The sequence below is a fragment of the Physeter macrocephalus genome, chromosome 21 (assembly GCF_002837175.3).
Source record: "Physeter macrocephalus isolate SW-GA chromosome 21, ASM283717v5, whole genome shotgun sequence".
Classification (NCBI taxonomy): domain Eukaryota; kingdom Metazoa; phylum Chordata; class Mammalia; order Artiodactyla; family Physeteridae; genus Physeter; species Physeter macrocephalus.
The window spans coordinates 31517915-31536186 of NC_041234.1; the positions used below are offsets into that span (position 1 = coordinate 31517915).

Consider the following 18272-nt stretch of genomic DNA (forward strand, 5'->3'; position numbering starts at 1 on the left):
AGGGAGATGCAAGAGGGAGGAGATATGGGGATATATGTATATGTATAGCTGATTCTCTTTGTTATAAAGCAGAAACTAACACACCATTGTAAAGCAATTATACTCCAATAAAGCTGTTTAAAAAAAATCAGATCAGAGGACCTTGATGTTAGAATAGTTAACAGAAGTCTCCACTCCCAGTCAGACCAGATGGCTGATGATGGTGGAACAGTTTATAGAGGTCAGGGCACAAAGGCACCAGCAGTGGAATAACTGAAAAAGCTCTGGGTTTTGGTTGCCTATCATGTTGGATTAGTTCAGAGATACCCATGTGAAACTTCAGATCAAAGGGGGTCTTGAAGGAGTAAAGGCTAACAGAACCCGAATTTGAGGTCAGACCAGAAATGCCTTGATGATTCTAGAGTTCAAAAAGGCCCAGTTGGGACTTCCCTGGTGGCACAGTGGTTAAGAATCCGCCTGCCAATGCAGGGGACACGGGTTCGAGCCCTGGTCCGGGAAGATCCCACATGCCATGGAGCAACTGAGCCCGTGCACCACAACTACTGAGCCTGTGCTCTAGAGCCCACAAGCCACAATTACTGGAGCAGGCGTGCTTAGAGCCTGTGCTCTGCAACAAGAGTAGCCCCCGCTCACCGCAACTAGAGAGAGCCCGCATGCAGCAACGAAGACCCAACACAGCCCAAAATGAATAAAATAAAATAAATAATTTTTTTAAAAAAAGGCGCAGTCAGAGCAGAAAGCCAGTGATAGTGGGATATTAACTAGAGGCCTGCATTCAAGGTTGGACCAAAGAATAGTCAGCAGAATTTCAGTTCCATATAAGACCAAAGGGGTATTGATGGTGGAGTGGTTAAGAGTTCCAGATCTGATGTTAAATCAGAGGCACAGTGATGACGGACAAGTTAACAGAGGTCCAAGTCTGACCAGTAAGTTTACTTTTTTATTACTTGCTCTTTATTTCCGCTTAGGTTGTTAAGTCAAGAAAATCATGATGATGAATTTAAAGCAGAAGGTCAACTCTGTTACCTCAAAATTTCGCAAGGAGGAAGTCCCCCAAATCATGTATAACAACATCTGTGATCCGCCATCTTGAATCCAGATGCAATGAAGACATGAAAAATGTGAAGAAAAGAAGAGAAAAATGAGGCTCCCCCAAATGATCTTGTGATCTGCTAACATTAGTGGAAACCAAGCATCTTTTTGGTGCTCCATACTGTGCAGAAAAGAGTTAACAGTAGGCCTGAATTGCTGTCTTTGGAAAGGCCTGCTTCAAGGGGAGCTGGCACCTGGAAATTTAGATTCCAGTAAGATTCTCACCACTCTCTAATTGATAAGAGTGCCCCACTGTGCCTGAACTGTTCGTCCAAGCACCGTGGTTTATGCTAAACACCTGCTTTCCTTCAGGGAGTCTGGAAGTTGGGTATGTGCCAGGCAGAGGGAGCTTACATGACCAACCCCCAATAGAAACCAGCTTCCCTGGTTCACAGTGTTTCACATGTGTTGTCACAACTGAGGGAATTAAGGGTGTCCTGTGAGGCTTCACTGGAAGATGACCCTTGGAGGCTTGTGCCTGTTTCCCCTGGACTTCACCCCATGCGCCATTTCCCTTTGCTGACTGTGCTCTGTATCTTTTTGCTGTAAAAATCATAGCCATGTATACAACCATATGAGGAGACTGAGAATCCTCCTAGCAAATCACTGAGTCTGTGAACAGTCCAGCTCTCTGGACTATCACCACCATCTCATCACCATTTACCTTAAGGTCTGTCAGATGGAAGTACCAGATAGAAATGCTTCTGGCTACAAGTAACTGCACTGTCCAATGAGCCCACAAGCCACAATTACTGGAGCAGGCGTGCTTAGAGCCTGTGCTCTGCAACAAGAGTAGCCCCCGCTCACTGCAACTAGAGAGAGCCCGCATGCAGCAACGAAGACCCAACACAGCCCAAAATGAATAAAATAAAATAAATAATTTTTTTAAAAAAAGGCGCAGTCAGAGCAGAAAGCCAGTGATAGTGGGATATTAACTAGAGGCCTGCATTCAAGGTTGGACCAAAGAATAGTCAGCAGAATTTCAGTTCCATATAAGACCAAAGGGGTATTGATGGTGGAGTGGTTAAGAGTTCCAGATCTGATGTTAAATCAGAGGCACAGTGATGACGGACAAGTTAACAGAGGTCCAAGTCTGACCAGTAAGTTTACTTTTTTATTACTTGCTCTTTATTTCCGCTTAGGTTGTTAAGTCAAGAAAATCATGATGATGAATTTAAAGCAGAAGGTCAACTCTGTTACCTCAAAATTTCGCAAGGAGGAAGTCCCCCAAATCATGTATAACAACATCTGTGATCCGCCATCTTGAATCCAGATGCAATGAAGACATGAAAAATGTGAAGAAAAGAAGAGAAAAATGAGGCTCCCCCAAATGATCTTGTGATCTGCTAACATTAGTGGAAACCAAGCATCTTTTTGGTGCTCCATACTGTGCAGAAAAGAGTTAACAGTAGGCCTGAATTGCTGTCTTTGGAAAGGCCTGCTTCAAGGGGAGCTGGCACCTGGAAATTTAGATTCCAGTAAGATTCTCACCACTCTCTAATTGATAAGAGTGCCCCACTGTGCCTGAACTGTTCGTCCAAGCACCGTGGTTTATGCTAAACACCTGCTTTCCTTCAGGGAGTCTGGAAGTTGGGTATGTGCCAGGCAGAGGGAGCTTACATGACCAACCCCCAATAGAAACCAGCTTCCCTGGTTCACAGTGTTTCACATGTGTTGTCACAACTGAGGGAATTAAGGGTGTCCTGTGAGGCTTCACTGGAAGATGACCCTTGGAGGCTTGTGCCTGTTTCCCCTGGACTTCACCCCATGCGCCATTTCCCTTTGCTGACTGTGCTCTGTATCTTTTTGCTGTAAAAATCATAGCCATGTATACAACCATATGAGGAGACTGAGAATCCTCCTAGCAAATCACTGAGTCTGTGAACAGTCCAGCTCTCTGGACTATCACCACCATCTCATCACCATTTACCTTAAGGTCTGTCAGATGGAAGTACCAGATAGAAATGCTTCTGGCTACAAGTAACTGCACTGTCCAATAACAGTGGCTTGAATGAACAAGAGGTTATTTTCCTCCCTCAACAAGACTGCTGGTGTTAGTTCAGAAGCTCAACAATGTTGGGGGCTTCCCTGGTGGCGCAGTGGTTGAGAGTCCGCCTGCCGAGGCAGGGGACGCGGGTTCGTGCCCCGGTCCGGGAAGATCCCGCATGCCGCGGAGCGGCTAGGCCCGTGAGCCATGGCCGCTGAGCCTGCGCGTCCGGAGCCTGTGCTCCGCAACGGGAGAGGCCACAACAGTGAGAGGCCCGCGTACCGCAAACAAAACAAAACAAAACAAACAAACAAAAAACAATGTTGGGCCAGGTCGGGGTCTCTGTGACTCTGTGGACTGACCCTGAGGTCTCAAGACGGTAGCTACACTTCCCATTGATACATCTGGATGCGGCAGCCTATGGAGCTGGAGGGAAGGGAGCAGCTGGAGCAAGAGGCTCTTTCATACCCTGGAACTTTGACATTTCCTGGTGACTCAGGTCATTGACAAGGGATTTGGGTTATCTATCTCCCTCTCTACACCCCAAGCTTTCTGTCCTCACTCAGGGCTCCTCTCAAATACTGAACATTACTCTGTGTTCTCTGAGCTGTTCCAGGCCCCGAATTTGGGCCCTGGGTGGGCATGGGAGGAGCTAGGGGTAGTCTGGAGTTTCTCTGGGGTGGAGAGAGATTCCCCCATCCCTTTTCTCCCACAACAGGAGCCGCTACCTCAGCCTCAGGGTCCATAGTTGCTCTGTACCGCCTTGGCGCTCTCAACACCTCTGCTCCCTGCTTGTGGAAAAAAACCAATGCACCGACAGGTGTGGGGCCCAGGGTGTGGCTGGCCTGGGGGTCGGGGGGAGCCTGGGAGCCTCAGCCTCCCTGAGGAGCCAGCGGAGTCCTGCAGACTAATAGGATGAAACCCCTGTGGTAGAAGCCAACATTCCCTACCTCAGTCCCTCCGCTGCCACCACCCTGGTGCAAGTCCCCATCACTGCTCACCTCAACTACTGCAGGGTCTCCTGACTGATCCCCCTGCTCCCGCTCCCCCGTTCCAGTCTGTTCTCTTCACAGTGCCCACAAGGATCCTCTTACAACCAAGTGAGATCATGTCCCTACTCTGCTCAAAATGTTCTGGTGACTCACGCCTCACTCAGCAAAAACGCTCAAGTCCTCACTGTGGCCCCCAAAGCCCTCCAGGATTGGGCCTGTCCAACCTCATCTCTTACCAAATCTTAATCTAGCCACACCAGCCTCTACCATGGTCCTCCTGGCACACTCCAGCCTTGGTGCCTCTGAACTGCCTTTTCTCTACCTATGATATTCTTCTCCCTCACACACTATGGCTCTCTCACTTCATTCAGGTCTATGTTTAAATTTCACACTGTCAGAGACCCCAAATAGCCAAAGCAATCTTGAGAAAGAAAAATGGAGTTGGAGGAATTAAGCTCCCTGACTTCAGTCTACACTACAAAGCTGCAGTAATCAAAACAGTATAGTACTGACACAAAAGCAGAAATACAGATCAATGGAACAAGATAGAAAGCCCAGAAATAAACCCACACACCTATGATCGATTAATCTACAACAAAGGAGGCAAGAATATACAATGGAGAAAAGAGAGTCTCTTCAATAAGTGGTGCTGGGAAAACTGGACAGCTACCTGTAAAATAATGAAATTAGAACATTCTTTAACACCATACACAAAAATAAACTCAAAACAGATTAGGACCTAAATGTGAGACCGGATACTATAAAACTATTAGAGGAAAACATACGCAGAACACACTTTGACATAAATCGCAGCAATATCTTTTTGGTTTCACCTCCTAGAGTAATGAAAATAAAACAAAAATAAACAAATGGGACCTAATTAAACTTAAAAGCTTTTGCACGGCAAAGGAAACCATAAACAAGACGAAAAGACAACCCTCAAAATGGGAGAAAAGATTTGCAACTGAATCAACGGACAAAGGATTAATCTCCAAAATATATAAACAGCTCATGCAGCTCAATATTAAAAATAACAAACAACCCAATCAAAAAAATGGGCAGAAGACCTAAATAGGCATTTCTCCAAAGAAGACATACAGATGGCCAAGAAGCACATGAAAAGCTGCTCAACATCACTAATTATTAGAGAAATGCAAATCAAAACTACAATGAGGTATCACCTCACACCAGTTAGAATGGGCATCATCAGAAAATCTACAAACAACAAATGCTGGAGAGGGTGTGGAGAAAAGGGAACCCTCTTGCACTCTTGGTGGGAATGTAAATTGATACAGCCACTATGGAGAACAGTATGGAGGTTCCTTAAAAAACTAAAAACAGAACTACCATACAACCCAGCAATCCCACTACTGGGCATATACCCTGAGAAAACCATAATTCAAAAAGAGTCATGTACCACAATGTTCATTGCAGCTCTATTTACAATAGCCAGGACATGGAAGCAACCTAAGTGTCCATCAACAGATGAATGGATAAAGATGTGGCACATATATGCAATGGAATATTATTCAGCCATAAAAAGAAACGAAATTGAATTACCTGTAGTGAGGTGGATGGACCTAGAGTCTGTTGTACAGAGTGAAGTAAGTCAGTAAAAGAAAAACAAATACCGTATGCTAACACATATATATGGAATCTAAAAAAAAAGTTGTTCTGATGAACCTAGGGGCAGGACAGGAATAAAGACGCAGAACTAGAGAATGGACTTGAGGACATGCGGAGGGGGAAGGGTAAGCTGGGATGAAGTGAGAGAGGAGCATTGACATACACACACTGCCAAGTGTAAAAGGGATAGCTAGTGGGAAGCAGCTGCATAGCACAGGGAGATCAGCTTGATGCTTTGTGACCACCTAGAGGGGTGGGATAGGGAAGGAGGGAGGGAGGCTCAAGAGGGAGGGGATATGGGGATATATGTATATGTATAGCTGATTCACTTTGTTATAAAGCAGAAACTAACACACCATTTTAAAGCAATTATACTCCGATAAAGATGTTTAAAAAAAAAACCAAAACAACAACAAAAAACCCCATGTGATCCAGCAATCCCATTCCTGGGCATATATCCAGAGAAAAAAACATAATTCTAAAAGATACATGCACCCCCAATGTTCACTGCAGCACTATTTACAATAGCCAAGACACAGAAGCAACCTAAATGTCCACTGACAGATGAAAGGATCAAGAGGATGTGGTACATATATACAATGGAATATTACTCAGCCATAAAAAAGGAATGAAATAATACCATTTGCAGCAACATGGATGGACCTAGAGATTACCATACTAAGTGAAGTAAGTCAGACAGACAAATATCACACGGTATCACTTATATGAGGAATCTAAAACAATGATACAAATGAACTTATTTACAAAACAGAAACAGACTCAGCAATTATACTCCGATAAAGATGTTTAAAAAAAAAACCAAAACAACAACAAAAAACCCCATGTGATCCAGCAATCCCATTCCTGGGCATATATCCAGAGAAAAAAACATAATTCTAAAAGATACATGCACCCCCAATGTTCACTGCAGCACTATTTACAATAGCCAAGACACAGAAGCAACCTAAATGTCCACTGACAGATGAAAGGATCAAGAGGATGTGGTACATATATACAATGGAATATTACTGAGCCATAAAAAAGGAATGAAATAATACCATTTGCAGCAACATGGATGGACCTAGAGATTACCATACTAAGTGAAGTAAGTCAGACAGACAAATATCACACGGTATCACTTATATGAGGAATCTAAAACAATGATACAAATGAACTTATTTACAAAACAGAAACAGACTCACAGACTTAGGAAACAAGCATATGGATACCAAAGGGGAAAGGTGGGAGGGAGGGATAAATTAGGAGTTTGGGATTAACATATACACACTTCTATACATAAAAAAAGATAATCAACAAGGACCTAATGTAATACTCCAATATAAAATAAAAATTAAAGAAAAATAAATTTCACACTGTCAGGAACATCTTCCCTGATCATGACACCAAAAAGAGCCTAACCCTCCCTGACAGATGAAAGGATCAAGAGGATGTGGTACATATATACAATGGAATATTACTCAGCCATAAAAAAGGAATGAAATAATACCATTTGCAGCAACATGGATGGACCTAGAGATTACCATACTAAGTGAAGTAAGTCAGACAGACAAATATCACACGGTATCACTTATATGAGGAATCTAAAACAATGATACAAATGAACTTATTTACAAAACAGAAACAGACTCACAGACTTAGGAAACAAGCATATGGATACCAAAGGGGAAAGGTGGGAGGGAGGGATAAATTAGGAGTTTGGGATTAACATATACACACTTCTATACATAAAAAAAGATAATCAACAAGGACCTAATGTAATACTCCAATATAAAATAAAAATTAAAGAAAAATAAATTTCACACTGTCAGGAACATCTTCCCTGATCATGACACCAAAAAGAGCCTAACCCTCCCCTCACTCCTGGACTCTATCCCCTGCCCTCTTTCCTCACAACGCTCAGCTTTAGCTGACCTATTATATATTTTTGTCTATTATCTACCTGCCTCCACTAGAATGTAAGCCCCACGAGGGCAGCCATTCCTGTCAGTTTAAGTCACAGCTTGTACCCTCAGTGCCTAGAACAGGTCCCGGAGCACAGTAGGTGCTCCACAACGTCTGTCCAAAGCGTGACTGTGTAAAACACTTGAAGTGGTGCCTCTGACATGGCCGACGTTCATAAACGGTTGTTGAATGAATCCATCAATGAATCAATGCATGAAGGCACGAATGAGGAGGTGAACCCCATGCCATCTTGGGTCCCAGAGCCGCCCTCTCCCCCATCCCACCCCCAGAAGGCCTGGGAGCCAGCCATCGGCACAACCACAGGAACTTTATTTACAAACACAAGGCTGGGGCCGGAGGCGGGTGGGAAGGTGGACAGTGGCAAGGCTGGAAGTCTCCTACTTCTGCTCCCGCCTCCAGACGATGACCATGCCGCTGGCGTCGCTGGAAGCCAGCAGGCTCTCATCGCAGTTGAAGCTGACATCCAGCACGGGCGCGCTGTGGCCCTGCAGCTTGTTGACAGCGGCCTTGGCTGCCCGCTCCACGTCAAAGAAATGCACGCACATGTCCTCGCTGCCCGTCACTGCCCAGATGAGAGAAGACCATCAGGAGGTGTTGCAGGAGGCAGCGGGGTGCCCTGCATGTGAAGTCTCTGAGGTGTTGAGGGATTTATGTCCAAGGTGTGAGGTCCCGGGGCTGGGGGCTCTGGGGTGGACCATCCCCAGATGCAAGGTCACCTAGTTGTTTTGGCTCTGCGTCCAGAGTGTGAGGTCTCTGAGCTCTTTGTCCGTGGCGGGGAGGGTTCTGTGTCTTAGGCTGTGAGGTTTCTGGGCTGTTTGGGGGTCTGTGTTCAAAGTGTGAGGTTGCTGGGGCATGAGAGTTCTTGAGGCCCAGGAAGTCAGGGCATTAGGATGTCATGATAGCTGAGTCAGATCAGCACCAGCCCTGGTCCCTGCCCCTCCCTGGCCACCCAGACAGCCCGACCCCATGGGACTCACCCACACAGGCCCCCTGGCGGAAGGACATGAGGGGGCAGAAAATGCTGCGTACGGGATGCGAGCTCTGCTCAATGGGGAAGCTTCTCTTCAGCTGCAGGGTCCCCTCGTTGTCCACCACCCTGAGAGGAGGAAGAGAGCGGGTCAGGGGGCAGCCTCAGCCCCAGAGGGGGACGAATGGTGGGCCAGTCTGTGTCCCCACCCCTGCACCTGAGGTCTTTTCAAGGTTCATGAAATCCAGTTTTGAGATGACTGCATAAACCTATAAAGCACGGGCTGGTGTGTGAGTGAGTGACAGTTTGGAAACTATCTGTTGATACAAATGGGAAGCCTCTGCTGTTTAATTCACTAGTTTCTTTTCCCAAGGGTTCCTAAGAGATCCTGATTTAGGACGGGCACAAAGAGAGGGAATGACTGACCAAACTACGGCACCCCTGCACCGTGGAATACCACATGGCCATTCAAAGGAATGAACCCGAGCTACTGCAGGGAGCCTGGGGCATTTCCACAGGCAGTTTGTTGAGAAAAGCATTCCAGTGTGCAGCCCAGGCTGAGAACTGCATTTAGATGACAGACACAAGTGAGTGGGGATAGCAAAACTCCCAGCTTCAAAAAAAAAAGAAAGGAAGGAAGGGAAAGCAGGCACTGCTCTAAGGGGACTCTATTTTATGGCTCAGTTTGCTCATCTGTAAAATGGACATGATTATAGCACCCACCTCACAGGGTTGCTGTGAGGATTAAATGAGGGGATATGAACAGGGCCTGGCCCAGCAACTGCTACGCACATGATAGCTACTGCTATTACTATTACTGCTCCTATTACATTACTGCTCCTATTAATATCACCATTATCATATTATTACTATTATTAGGAGACTGGACCTCCCCCCTCAATGAACCTCCATGGCTTAGTCTGCTGGGGAGACGGGGCTCTTGTCCCAGTCTGACAGAGGTGGCAGGCCCCCCACCTCCAGGCGGCCCAGAGAGGAGACCCACCTGTAGAGCAGCAGCTTGTTGAGGCAAGCATTGATGAGCAGCGAGGGGTCCCGGGCCTCGCGGCTGACCCAGGAGCGGGCGGAGATGCTGGTCACGGGGCTGCCCTCATGCACCACCAGACGCTTGGCTTTGGTCAGCTTCCCTGTGGCAGCAGAGGGAGGGGAGGCAGCGGCGAGGGTTAGGGCTATGCACCAGAAGGGCGAGAGTGTGAGCAGCCGGATGCAGGCCTAGGGTCTGCCTACCTGTGGCCATGTCGAAGAGGAAGGAGAAAACACTGCCGCGGTCATCACCCGCCCAGAGCAGCCGGCCAGGGGCATCAAAGGACAGAGCGAGGACACGGCCTGTCAGCTTGCTGGAGCCACCCTTCACTTTCTTGCCCGTGGAGATGTTCATGACGTGCACGTTGTGCTTGGCATTCCCCACCTGTGGGTGAGACCCGCACACCATCACCCTGCTCCCAGCCAGTCCCTCCTTGAGTTTGACCACAGCGGCGCTGCTGTTGATGGGACTGGCTGATCCCTACTGGACTCTCATCACAGTGAGGGTGGGCCGGTAGACTGGAAGGTGACTCAGGCCGGTAATCCTCCCCTGCCAGTCCCTCTTGCAATCTGACCAGAAGAGACAGCTGCTCCCAGAACTAAAGGGGCCTGCCTGGTCCTTCCTGGAGCCTTGACTATACTAGGGCGGCGGCTGCTGCTACAGCTGAAAGGATCCCAGAGCACGGGCTCACTGGGCCAGCTCCCCCTACTCCCCGCTCAGGACCAGGCCAGACTTTTCATTTCCTTCCCCTGCCCTCTGACTCTCTATCCGGGTCGGACCACCGTGATGCTGCCACTGAGATGAAACAAGGTTTCTGACTAGTAATCCTGCTCCCCAACCAGCAGCCCCTGCAGTTGGAAAACGGTAGGACTACTGCTGATGGGACCGTGACCCTAGCCCAAGACCGCCCCCCATCCCCGGAGTCTACCATAGTGAGGCCATCCCAGACCAAGAACCACGTCCCCAGTTCTGCCCTGTTTCCCTCTGAGTCTGGCCAGAGAAGGACGGAGGCGATGGACTAAAGGGGACCCCTTATCCCGACTCCCTGCGACAGCCCTCCTGGCCTAGCATCCCGCCCTCGGCAAGGGGGTGCTCTGGAGCCTGACCACAGTGAGGTTGTTGTTGACTGGCTGGAAGGTGCAGCAGAGCAGTTCAGCGCTGTCGGGGTCAGGGATCTCCCGGATGCAGCGGCCGTCCTCAGAGGCCCAGATGCGCATGGTGGCATCAAGCGAGGTGGACACGAGGATGTCGTTGGAGAGGGACCAGGCGAAGTCGGAGACCCCACGGGTGTGGCCCCGCAGCACTCGGAGCACGGTGGGCGGGGCGGGCACCAGCTGGCACAGCGAAATGCTGCCATCAAGTGAGCAGCAGGCCAGGCGGTGCCGGTCGTCATTGGCGAAGCGCACCCTGGGGACTGCAAGGCCAAGGAGCCATTTGTGAGAGCCGGCACGCTCACCAGATGCTTTCATTCACAGAAGGTTCTGACGTGTGAGCCAAGGGCCGGGACCCACTGCAACAGGCACAGTGGCCTCAGCAAAGGGCTTTCTTGGCTGAGAAAGAGAGTTGGAACCCCTCTGCCCAAAGCTCCCTAAATCTTGGCAGGTACTTTATGGAAACGGCTTCTGCAATGCGAAACGCCTTCTACATCTCAGTAAGCATTTTACAGTTATCAAGGTCTTGGCAGTTTGCAAAACCCACTCTGTCCTTTGCAAGGAGATTTCTCCGCAGCAAAGGTTTTAAGGTTTTAAGCTCCTTCAAGCGACTCATGACCCCAGAAGCCTTCTGCAAAGTGCTCTTTTAAGCTGCTGAGCCCCTTTATGGTAGACAAAGTAACCAAGACTTTGCAGAGGGCTTTTAGGTTTTGCGAAAGGTGTGATGAATAGCAATTCCTCCCTCAGAGGTGGGCCCGAGACTCTGCATTCCAGAAAAGGATGCACTGGGTGGTTGTCACCCAGTTGTTTGGGCAAATGCATGGTGATGAGACCCGCCATCCACTGGCTCACCTGCCTCATCCACGTGCTGGTCAAAAACATGGTACATGCCCGCAAAGGCGTAGTTCTCACTCAGTGATGTGTCCCCGGCCATGGCTCGACTTGCTTCTGCCGCTGACGTGGGCACCACACTGCCGGGGGGCCTAGGCCCCAACAGGAGTGAGGGGTGAGAGGAGGGAGGTACTAGTGTTTGGCCTGCCATTGCCCCGTGGCTCCCCTCCTCCTCACAAACCTCCAGCTGCCCCTGGTGCATACCTGTCCTCATAGACGGCACGGTTCATCTGTGCCTGCAGCTGGTAGGAGCCTCGGCTGATGGAGCGGCGGTGCCCACGGGCCCCCAGGGCCCGAGGGTCATCCTCGAAGTCCTGCAAACAGAGGGTCAGGGTAGGCACACCTTGCAAACAGCCCTCAAGAAACTATGAGATCTAGAGTCTTCAAAATATACCCAGAACCATGAGACTTCCCTGGTAGTCCAGTGGTTAAGACTCTGCGCTTCCACTGCAGAAAGCGCAGGTTCGATCCCTGGTCGGGCAACTGAGATACCACATGCTGGAACCAGATCCCTTCTCACCCCTTCCACTGCCACCACCGTCACCTGGACTACTGTGGTGGCCTCCGCACTAGTTCCCCTGCTCTCATACTTGCCCCACTCAGCAAATACTTAACAAATGTTCTTTGAACAAAGAATGAACACTTTTCCCCCAGAAAACCACTCAGCTTTGTCTCTTGCCTCATTCTAGTCTCAGCTCAATTGTCGCCTCCTCAGAGATGCCTTCCCTGAGCATCCCCATTAAAAATAGCTTCTCTCGGGCTTCCCTGGTGGCGCAGTGGTTGAGAGTCCGCCTGCCGATGCAGGGGACACGGGTTCGTGCCCCGCTCCGGGAGGATCCCACATGCCGCGGAGTGGCTGGGCCCATGGGCCATGGCTGCTGAGCCTGCGCGTCCGGAGCCTGTGTTCCGCAGCGGGAGAGGCTACAACAGTGAGATGCCCGCATACCGCAAAAAAAAAAAAAAAAAAAAAAAAAAGCTTCTCTCTGTTCCCAACACCTGTCCTGTTTCATTCCCCAAGTCAGCTTTATTTTTCCATGTTAGCACTCCTCACTACAAGCCATGGTAGTTATTCACTTGTTTATCTGGTTTGCTACGTTTATTGACCTATTTATCTTGTTTATTGCCTGTTTATCAACCTATTTATCTTGTCTGTTGACTTATGTCATACATTATCTCTTTTTGCACTCTGCTCATCCTAAGAGCCAGGAACAGTGCCTGGAACACAGCAGGTGCTCGACAAGTCTGTTGAGTGCATATATATGGAGGCAGGTGGCGTGGGGAGGAGCTCACCTCCATGCGGTCAAGGGTAGTGCGGCTGCTGCGGACGATGCTGTTGCTATAGGCACGAGCACTGCCTGGCTCAGAGAGGGGCCCGTAGCGCTGGCCCAGCAGCTGCCCACGCAGCCTCAGGTACTGCCGACGCAGTGCTGGAGGGTGCCCAGCCTTGGCATTCTCCCGCAGTAGCTGGCTGCGCCGTCGGATATACTGTGTCCGAAACTGTGGAAACGTTGGTGTGCGGTACGCATTGTACCTGCGATGGCAGGAGGCAAGGCGGGCAGCAGGCACAGGACAGAGGGAATCAATCAGCTCAGGGGATAGGGAAGGAGAATGAGGTGTGTGGCAGTGATAGGTCAGGATGGCAAGTGATCAGCAGTGGTGATGGGGGTCTCTCTGGTGTTGTGATAAGGGGATGCCCGCATACCGCAAAAAAAAAAAAAAAAAAAAAAAAAGCTTCTCTCTGTTCCCAACACCTGTCCTGTTTCATTCCCCAAGTCAGCTTTATTTTTCCATGTTAGCACTCCTCACTACAAGCCATGGTAGTTATTCACTTGTTTATCTGGTTTGCTACGTTTATTGACCTATTTATCTTGTTTATTGCCTGTTTATCAACCTATTTATCTTGTCTGTTGACTTATGTCATACATTATCTCTTTTTGCACTCTGCTCATCCTAAGAGCCAGGAACAGTGCCTGGAACACAGCAGGTGCTCGACAAGTCTGTTGAGTGCATATATATGGAGGCAGGTGGCGTGGGGAGGAGCTCACCTCCATGCGGTCAAGGGTAGTGCGGCTGCTGCGGACGATGCTGTTGCTATAGGCACGAGCACTGCCTGGCTCAGAGAGGGGCCCGTAGCGCTGGCCCAGCAGCTGCCCACGCAGCCTCAGGTACTGCCGACGCAGTGCTGGAGGGTGCCCAGCCTTGGCATTCTCCCGCAGTAGCTGGCTGCGCCGTCGGATATACTGTGTCCGAAACTGTGGAAACGTTGGTGTGCGGTACGCATTGTACCTGCGATGGCAGGAGGCAAGGCGGGCAGCAGGCACAGGACAGAGGGAATCAATCAGCTCAGGGGATAGGGAAGGAGAATGAGGTGTGTGGCAGTGATAGGTCAGGATGGCAAGTGATCAGCAGTGGTGATGGGGGTCTCTCTGGTGTTGTGATAAGGGTGTGTCCACAGTAATAATGGGCATGGCAATGAGGGCAGTGTGGGCACAATGGAGGCAGTCTGCAGTTCTGCTGGAATTGGTATGGGGTGACTGAGTCAGTGTAGACAATAATAGGGGCCAATCTGACATGGTGACGGGGGTTAGCATGGGGCAATGGTGGGGGTCAGTACGGCGACTGGGTCAGACTGAGGAAGTGATGGTAAGAGAAGTCTGGGGGCAAAAGTGGGGAAGAGGATGTCACCAGCATGGGGTCTATCATCCCCCCCACAAAGGCTCCAACACCACAGACTCTGCGCATGCCCACATGTGACTGCATTATCCTAGCATGCTGTTTAACGACCTTTGCTTGCTAGTCATTCCCTGCGGGCAAGCCCCACACCCTGCTACTGCGCATGCTCACCTCCAGCAAGCCCACTCAGCTGCATAAGGCAAGTTCTCCGCCCAGCCTCACTTATCGCCATTGCGCATGCACCACGTAACTTCCGCTCCCGCGAGCTTCGACCCCGCGCCTCACCTCGCGTCTACTGCTAAGACCTGCTGCCACACCGCGGCCATTCCCCGGCCTCCTCTTCCGGCGCGTCCGCCCGCGGGAGCCTGCAGGACAAGGGCCTGGAATGTCAGCGTCTCAAGTGAAGAGATCTAGATCCGCCCCTTCCGCCAGGCGATCGTTGCCATAGACACCGAGTCCCTCCAGTCCAGGATGTCACGAAATCCCACCCGGCTGTTAGCATGGTCACCACCCCAGTCCTGCCCTTCCCAGGCAGCGCCCGGATGATTCACAGCAGGCCTGGCCCCGCCCCTCCCCGGTCACCATAGCAACGCCCCTCCTCCCGCCGCCTAGCAATCCTTGCTTGCATTCTCCACCCATCTTGCCCGCACCGCCCCCCGCCTTCCCTTCTCGGATCCAAGAGCAGGACCCGGGATCAGGGACCACCTCCGGGGCTGCCTCCCGCTCTTGAGGCTCCCGGGGCGGCCCTGAAACCAGTGTCACCCTTCTCTCCTGTCTCTCTCAAGCTCCAGCAAGATGGCCACCTGCTGCCAGGAAGAACTGCCGAGCGCAGAACAAATCGATAGGAATCCTCCCCAGGGCGTGGGAGAACCACGCAGGCGCATTAAGGGACAGTAGCTTCTGGCACGAGGATGGAGGCTCCGCCCTTTTAAGTTCTATTCAGCCTCAGTCCCTAATGGCATTTTATTGTGTACACAAGAACAATGTTCAGGGACCACAGGGACAGGGGCGAGTATGTGAATCACTCACTGAAAATCAGAAATATGACTTTCTAAAAAAAAAGAAACGAAAGGACTTTTTTGAAAGAGTGCTATAAGCTGCTTTTTAGCAGCACAATCTGGCCAAGCAAGATTTCAAGTGCAGAATAAAAAATAATCACACATGCAGAGGCCCCCAGAAAATTCTCCAGTTCCTAGGTGACTGGTGGGCCTTCAGACACGCCCAGAGTAAGAAGAGTCCTTTCTGTGTGTCTGTGTTGGGGTGGGCGGCTTGGTCTGGGCGTGAGTCTCTGAAGGCAGAAGATATAAATAGGTACAACAAGCTTTGGGGTTTGGATCCCAGGAGGCTATCTGAAATCATCCTTATTTCAACTCCAACAAGAAGCTGCATCTCTATTCATCTTAAGGTGATCAGGATATACAGTGTACGAAGTTGGAACACAATGTTTAGTAGCTTCCTTTCGGATCTTGACTTTGACACAATTCTCATTATTGTTCAGATTATTGTATGTGTTATAAAAATAGTGTTATTTTCACATTATTATTTTTATTTATTTTTAAAATTTATTTATTTATTTTTTGGCTGCGTTGGGTCTTCGTTGCCGTGCATGGACTTTTCTCTAGTTGCGGCGAGTGGGGCTACTCTGTTGCGGTGTGCGGGCTTCTCATTGCGGTGGCTTCTCTTTGTTGCGGAGCACAGGCTCTAGGCATGTGGGCTGCAGTAGCTGTGGCACGTGGGCTCAGTAGTTGTGGCTTGCGGGCTCTAGAGCGCAGGCTCAGTAGTTGTGGCACACAGGCTTAGTTGCTCCGCGGCATGTGGTGGGATCTTCCTGGTCCAGGGCTCAAACCCGTGTCCCCTGCATTGGCAGGCAGATTCTTAACCACTGCACCACCAGGGAAGTCCCCACACTATTTTTATAATACAATAATCTGAACAGTATTTTTTTTTTTGCGGTATGCAGGCCTCTCACTGTTGTGGCCTCTCCTGTTGCGGAGCACAGGCTCCCGACGCGCAGGCTCAGCGGCCATGGCTCACGGGCCCAACCGCTCCGCGGCATGTGGGATCTTCCCGGACCGGGGCACGAACCCGTGTCCCCTGCATCGGCAGGCGGACTCTCAACCACTGCGCCACCAGGGAAGCCCTGAACAGTATTTTTTAAAGCAACCTTAAATGAGACACAGGCAAAAACGTATTGCCCTTTGTATTCTAACAAAAATAGACCACACTGTACCGTACTGATGCAGCAACCTCCCTTGTCCATGTAACTAAGCTATGGGTGGTCTTTTCAGGATATTGAACACCCTTTTGTTTCATGACTGCTAAAGAATAAACTTTACACAAACGTGTAACCACTAACATTTATTGGACAATGTGCTGGATACTGTTTAAGGTGATTTACATGTATTATCCACTTAATCCTAATAACTGAATGTTGTGGGTCCATTACTATCCCCATTTTACAGATGAGGAAACCTGAAGCCCAGGAAGTTCAAGGGTGACATTTTGTTGAACTGGACCCCTATTTGTGACCAGCACTGGGTTTACAGTTGGCCCTTGAACAACACAGGTTTGAACTCTGCGGGTCCACTTACACACAGATTTTTTTCAATAAATATTACAGTATTACACCATCTGTGGTTGGTTGAATCCGCATATACATAACTGCGGATGTGGAGGACCAATTATGGGATTTGAGCATCTGTGGATTTTGGTATCCATGGCAGGTCCTAAAACCCATCAGCCACAGACACCGATGAACAACTGTATTTCCAAGTTCTTTTTTTTTTTTTTGCTATAGAGGATGATACAATCAATGCCTTTCCCATTCACCTTGACCCTCCCAGGACAGAACCCCACCCCTTCACCCCACTATTCAGCTTCCAAAGAAACGTGGTGGGGGGGACTTCCCTGGTGGTCCAGTGGTTAACACCCCACGCTCCCAATGCAGAGGGCCCGGGTTCGATCCCTGGTCAGGGAACTAGATCCCACATGCTGCAACTAAGAGCCCACATGCCACAACTAAAAGATCCCACGTGCTGCAACTAAGACCCGGTACAGCCAAAAAACAAACAAACAAAACAAAGAAACGTGGTGGGAAGAAATCACAGGAGAGTCAGCGATACCAAGAAGATCTACTGTCTCACTGCCAGAATTGATTTTTTGTTCTTGTTGTTTTTACAATATTCATGTTAAAATTTCAAAAATTATTTTAAAAACCTCATTCCTATAAGGCTATATATAAGATACTATACATAAGATACTAATGACAGGGTTGTTATAAATATGAATTAGCTATTAATGCAGAGAAAGTGTTCAGAACGACACCTGTTGCGAGAACATTTGCTGTCATTCCAGGAAGTAGTACAGTACTTTTCAGAAGGCAGTATAACCTGGCCACTGCCACAGGCTCTGACAACTATGTGGTCTTGGGCAGGTCACTTAACCCCTTTGTGACTCAGCCTCCTCATCTGAAAAAAACTGTCTCATAGACTTAGTGTGAGGACTAAATGAGTTAATATTTTTAAACGTTAGACAAGCATCTGGAACAGAGAAGATATCCACTAAATGCCGACTACTGTTAGTTGCTTTAAAAACTTTTCCCGATAACAGATCCATCTGCCAGAGGTAAATCTGGTGCAGAATAATGTGAAGGAGAATGACCACAGCCACCTCTTGCATTTATGTGCTCTGCATTTTTTCAATTTTTGTTTTTAGACATTTACACACTCTTACTGGATTAAAAATGGGTTTTGAACAACAAGCTGATGACAGAAGGCACTTTGTTTGTTGGGAGCCTGGACAGAAAGGGGCAGAATTTATGTACATGAATGGCAGGTCAGTGGGTGGGGAAAGAAGGGTCTCAGGCCTG

The 18272-nt window shown here is 49.1% G+C and overlaps 1 protein-coding gene across 1 annotated transcript; it reads right to left on the bottom strand.

The window, feature by feature from the left end:
• Nucleotides 1-7948: 7948 nt before the first annotated feature.
• On the bottom strand, nt 7949-15303 carry WDR13 (WD repeat domain 13). The gene is given in 11 exon segments (XM_055081859.1): nt 7949-8242; nt 8658-8776; nt 9651-9792; nt 9893-10073; nt 10796-11103; nt 11693-11823; nt 11936-12045; nt 13777-13983; nt 14690-14769; nt 15110-15176; nt 15178-15303. Coding segments are annotated over 11 exon segments (1641 nt in total). The 5' UTR covers nt 15289-15303; the 3' UTR covers nt 7949-8057.
• Nucleotides 15304-18272: the final 2969 nt, after the last annotated feature.